The 5,950-nt window shown below is 45.1% G+C and overlaps 1 protein-coding gene across 2 annotated transcripts in view; it reads left to right on the forward strand.

Annotated features, from left to right (window-relative positions):
• The window catches only part of Tmem230 (transmembrane protein 230), a 7,744-nt gene extending 6,434 nt beyond the window's left edge, over positions 1-1,310 (forward strand). For both annotated transcript variants that reach the window (XM_005365564.3, XM_005365563.3), the window contains one exon: positions 709-1,310. In XM_005365564.3, the coding sequence (XP_005365621.1) occupies positions 709-849 (141 nt within the window). In that variant the 3' untranslated portion in view covers positions 850-1,310. The remainder of the gene's footprint in view (positions 1-708) is intronic.
• The last annotated feature ends 4,640 nt before the right edge of the window (positions 1,311-5,950 follow it).

Raw genomic sequence — 5,950 nt, forward strand, 5'->3', positions numbered from 1 at the left:
TCATCTTTTTAAAAAAGAAAAACAAGGCAGTGGTGGAGCACGCCTTTTATCCCAGCACTCAGGAGGCAGAGGCAGTTGGATCTCTGTGAGTCTGAGCTAATTCCAGGACAGGCTCCAAAGCTACAGAGAAACCCTGTCTCGAAAAACAAACAAAACAAAACAAAACAAAAAACTGGGTGGTGGTGGTTCATGCTTTTAATCCCAGCACTAGGGAGATAGATGCGTGTGAATCTCTGTGAGTTCAAGGCCAGCCTGGTCTACAGAGTGAGTTCCAGGACAGCTCCAAAGCTACACTGAGAAACCCTGTCTCAAAAAACCAAAAAGAAAAAGAAGAGCCTTGAGGAAGTTGCTTGAGGTCAACCTCTGGCACACGTGCGTACGTGTGCACTTGTAGACACAGATAGTATATACCCACTAAACACACAGGTGTGCGCTCGCCTGCTCATACACATGCACACAGAGTTTGGAACCGCAGAAGGAAATAAGCCTTAAACTTAAAAGTAGTTTTTCTTTTTTATAATTTTGAATTTGTTGGTTAATTTGTAATCAAAAGGAAATTGGGAGTGTAGTGCTTGCCTAACATGCCCAAGGGTCTTAATTCAATCCCCAACACAGATAAGAGAAAAGAGGGGGTAACAATTTTTGATCAGCAGGAAGAGATACTAAGGTGTAACTTGTGTGGTAATAATATTTTCCTTCTGCCACCAGGGGGCAGACCGAGCTGTTCCTGTCCTCATCATTGGCATTTTGGTGTTCCTGCCCGGATTTTATCATTTGCGCATCGCCTACTATGCATCCAAAGGCTACCGGGGTTACTCCTATGATGACATTCCAGACTTTGATGACTAGCAGTCACCTCGGCCTTCTGAAGAGACAAGGCACCCACTTAGTGGGGCAGGAACTACGTCTGAGGGCTGAGGAAGTCTACAGTTTGCAGATGTTTTGCAAGACAATGGCCGAATTGTTTGAGTCTTTTTCCAAAATGTTCGTGCTTTGTAATTAGCTAATTAGGACGTGCTGTTTTCATCTGCTGGCCCTGGCGCAGCTTGACAAGTTTTTCCACCTGCATACGCATCCTGTCAGAACTGTGAGGCTAATTGTCTGGGAAGACAGACTGTTCCCTAGTGAAAAGTGCTGCCCTTGGGGTGAGCCTCCCTTTTGCCCTCGTCGTCAGTTTTTGTAGCATATGGAAAATGTATTATGTATAGTTTCTTATTACTAAGTAATTTATTTTTAAAATATCTATCTTATCCCTTACACTCTCCTCTACCTGCACATCATGGTAAAAATAAAATATCTGTCTCATCCTATATGCTGTCTACCTTCAAACCTTCATATTCTGATAAGACTAAATATCTGTGGTCCATCTATAATAGGCTTTTTTTTGTTTGTTTGTTTTGTTTTGTTTTTCAAGATAGGGTTTGGAGTTTTAGGACAACCAGAGCTGCCAAGTGAGACCTCTGAAATAAAAAAACAAAACCAAAATACTTCCTCTGGTTTCTCCATAGGTTACCCTCCACAAAACTCAGGTGAGCCTGCTTTCATAGATCAAGAGGGTACGTGACTCGTCTTTAAGGACGAGACTTGGGCTCCTTCTTAGTAAAACTGTAGATACGTGTGCTTGGAGTTTATAACCCTATTGCTGGCACCTGGTACTATGACATCATTCTGCTCAGTATTACAAGACTTGGCCAAGATCCCTGCTAATGTATTAGGTCAAATTTGGTTTCCAGCTTGCAAAAAGTGACATTTTAAAAAAATACTAAAGTGTCATAATTCAAATTCTGGAGTTAAAATGATTTTCTTTAGGCGTGTTTTAGAAAAGCATTCTAATGATCTGGTGCATTTAATCCCAGTACCCAGGAGTGCCTTTGTTTTTGGGTAACTGGCTGTATGAGTCAGACTCTGCTTTCCAATCAGTTTTTTCCTCTGAGGTTATGGACCTGGACAGCTAGAAGTCTGGGCTGTCATCAACTAAGATTTGCAAGATTGTGAACAGGGGAGTTTGGGGGAAAGATAACTTTTGGATGTGTTGAAACTAGATGTCTACTCAGCATCCAAGGAGGGTTATGGAGAGGGAGACAGTTGCAGAGCTGTATGTCTGGAAGTCGGATTGGGTTTGTCTGGAGGCAGAAATGTTAGTTAGAGTCGGTGTTTGGATAGTATCATCAGAGCCATGGGGCTAGAGCTCACCAGTGGACTTACACACTTAGAAGGAAACAACTGGCTGTTCAGCCGTACCAAAGATCTTGGTGGAAATTATAGGGTTGATGCTACAAAGAATAAGAAATGATAGAAGAGGGGGCTGGAGAGATGGCTCAATGGTTAAGAGCACTGACAGCTCTTCCAGAGGACCCGGGTTCAATTCCCAGCACCCACATGGCAGCTCACAACTGTCTGAAGATCAGTTCCAGGGGATCTGACACTTCATACCAATGCACATAAAATAAAGTTAAATAAACCATAAAAATAAAAAAAAAAGAAATGATAGAAGAGTATAGAATTCAAGGGTAAGATCTGTTCGGGTTCATCTCCATGTGGCCCACATAAGTTCCTTGTGTTACTTTCCAGACAGTCGTGAGCATAGAAACACATGCCCCTGGTGGGCATGGTAGTTGGCACACACTTTAATTCCAGCACTCTAGAGGCAGAGGCAGATAGATCTCTGAGTTCAAAGCCAAGTTGGTTCACTTAGTGAGTTCTAGTACATCCAAGGCTATATAATGAGATCCTGCCTCAAAGAAAACAAACCAAAACCAGGCCCAGTTATATGGTTCTGGGATCCCTTTTTGTCTTTTTTATTACACACAGTTTTATATACCCAAGGAACCCAGCCACATTTCCCCCAATGCCCAGTCTGGAGGCCTCACTGTTGCTAACACTTTATACATCAGCCACACCCTCCTCTTACTGTGTCAAAGGTGGACTAGTCTATACTGTGTAGGTGCATAATCAGATCATCCTAAGACTACTGCCTGGAGCTAGACCCCTCCTCTGATGTCCCATGTCACACTAATAATCTCATTTTAGTGACCGGCCTTATTAATAAGAGATACACACAAATATCTCTTTATTGAGCTAAAATCAGACTTAGATGCATTGACTATAATGTATTCTTTGGTGCTTTATAGAAAAGGTCTAGATCTCCATAACAATGGTAAGCTTTTTTTTAAGATTAAAAAAAAAACATAATGCATATGCATGAGAATTTGGCACGTGTATGGGTGTCCACAAAGGCCAGACCCCCTGGAGCTGGAAGTACAGGTTATTAAGCTACTAACATGGGAACCAAACTCAGGTCCTCTGGAAGAGTGCTACATGTTCCTATTCACAGAGCCATCTCTCCAGCCCCTTGTAAGCATTCCCTAAACTGTTTGCTAAGACTTTGTGCACAGTCCTTACGGCAGGAGCAGTGGAGACCAAGGCCGTTTGTCAAACGAGCATTTGCCCAAAGGCAGAAAGCAGCCTGCCGTCTTGGGCTGTTGACTAGACTAGATGGCACAAGTCACTGTGACCACTATTACACTTCCCAGGAAACACAAAGGAGACACTGCCTCAGTTACTCCTGGTGTGCTGCGTGTGGTGAAGACCAGACCCAAGCATTGCTACTGTGGTGTCAAGTGCCACCCGTGGCCAGTATATCAGATATGAATTGGCGCTTCCATTCTTCCTGGAGGTACAAGAAAAGATGGGTGGTCCTGAGGGACAGAGGTGGCAAACTAATGGTCAATTGTTGGCTTGCATTTTGTTTAAAAAGAGTTATGTGATGTTACGTTTGATTTCTTTTAAAAAGGAAATTGGTGAGCACGTTGGAACAGGTAAAGGTAGCTTTAACTGAGCAGGATTTCCCAATTCACTGTAGTAGTCCCCACGACTTGCTTATTTCTTGACCCAGACTACAAATTTCCCTCCAATAACGATTTGTCTTTGTTTATATATGAAGAGTCAAAATGTCGACATTCCGTTTTCCTTTGCAGCTTGGGTAGGTGAGCTGGTTCTGCTTAATTCAGACTTTTCCATGTGGTCCTGCGCCCACTGCCATGCGGGCAATTGGCGGTGGTGATGAGTCAGACCTCTACCTGGAATTTGTCCCCTGGGTCCAGAATCTACACTGACCATCTAGCTCAGAAGAGCGTGTGGTGTACAACAAAGGACCCAGTGTTAGGGCAACTCCACAATGTGACTTCTTGCCTTTGAAGTATCACTTGCCAATCATTTATCTTATTGACTTGTTACCTTAATCTTATCCTGAGGATTCTTGTCCCAAAGGTATGTGGTTTATGGTTTAATGCATTGGAGGAAAGGGCACTCCTAGCTATGAGGTGTTGGACATATTACCTTGAGCTTTACTTACTTATTACATGGGATAAATTTCCTTAGGGATGCATTGGCAGAGTTCAGGGAAGCAGTTTTGGAGGGACTTGTGCACAGAACTGAGTACATCAGCATCCGCTAAATAAAGCCGCTGCTGGGAAAAGTGAAGGCCGGTCTGTCAGAGGGCAGGACCCACCAGAGAACTCATCTGCCATCCTTCCCTTCTGAGGAGCCTGTTCGTTCTGTGACAGCTGCCCCAGAGGCAGGGCTGCTTTTCTAGGTGGACATAAGGAGGGTGTGAAGTAATCCTTTGTCTGTGGCTGGGCCTGGGCCTTTGTGTGCCCCAGTTTTTGTTGTTGGTTTTTGTTTGTTTGTTCTTTCTCTTTTTTTTTTATGGTTTTTCGAGACAAGGTTGCTTTGTAGCTTTGGAGCCTGTCCTGGAACTCTGTAGACCAGGCTGGCCCTGAACTCACAGAGATCCACCTGTCTCTGCTGAGATTAAACGCATGTGCCACCATCGCCTGGCCAGTGTGCCCCAGTTCTTAAAGGCGTAGACAGAACCTTGCAAAGAAGACCTTGGAGGTGACAGGTGACGTGTGTGACAGCAGCACTTGTGACCTCCTGAAGCTTGTCCTTTCTGTTTTACTCTTGTCTTGTCCCTTGCTACTTAGAAGCTGTATTCTTTTTCCGTGGCTGTGAAGAGACACTTCTAAGAGGGTGTACTGGGGCCTTGCCGAGTTTCAGAAGGTTAAAGTCCATGACCATCATAGCAAGGAGCATGGCAGCAGGCAGGCATGGCACTGAGTACCTGAGTGCTTACATCTGAGCTATAAGTACAGGGCAGAGGAAAGGAGCAAACTGGGAATGGCCTAGTGATGGACCTCCTAGTCCTGCCTAAACAGCTCCCACCAACTGCTGGCCAGTCACAAATACACAAGCCTGTGGGGCCATTCTCATCCAGACCATCACAGGAGTTTGCTCTGACCCAGCAGAGGAGTACCGCTTGGGAACTGTCAGAACGCAGCATTGGGACCTGCGCTCCGTCAGCTTGCAGTGTAACAAGATCCTGGGATTTTCGTTATCCCTGAGCCCTCTACACCTTCTATTCCATGTCTTCACCATAGGCTGGTGGTTAGGAGGGGGAGACAATCCAGGAGATGTAGCCCTCTTGGGGTACCATCACTCGAACCAAAACCAATGGGGCGGGAGGTGAGGAAGCTTTCCAGAAGGCCAGGGCAGGGAAACCGTGCAGAAAGGCTCTGAGAAAACTTCTGTGAGGCATGAGAAACCATCACAGTTCCAAGATGAGGACAGAGCAGCCTGCTCAGTTTCTCCCCTTCAAGAGAGGCAGGAAAAGCCTTTTGCAAACTTGACAAGTCCCGATTATCGAAGGTGGTGGTTTTCCTCCTCTGTGAGTCTGACAAGCCCATTCTTCCATCCTTTTCAGTAAGTTAAGAAAACCGGCTGTAAATGCTCCAGTCTGAGCTAATCCTTTGAGAAGGTTTTCTCTGGAACTCATAGAATCTGCTTCCCTGAGGCTGAAAGTGGCAGCAGCGGAATCGCCAGCAGCCTAGGAGGGTTTATGGCCTGGCACAGTTGAGGCTGGCATGCCTTACACTCGAAGCAGGTGTTGGGT

This window comes from Microtus ochrogaster, unplaced genomic scaffold (assembly GCF_000317375.1).
Source record: "Microtus ochrogaster isolate Prairie Vole_2 unplaced genomic scaffold, MicOch1.0 UNK3, whole genome shotgun sequence".
NCBI classification, from domain to species: Eukaryota; Metazoa; Chordata; class Mammalia; order Rodentia; family Cricetidae; genus Microtus; species Microtus ochrogaster.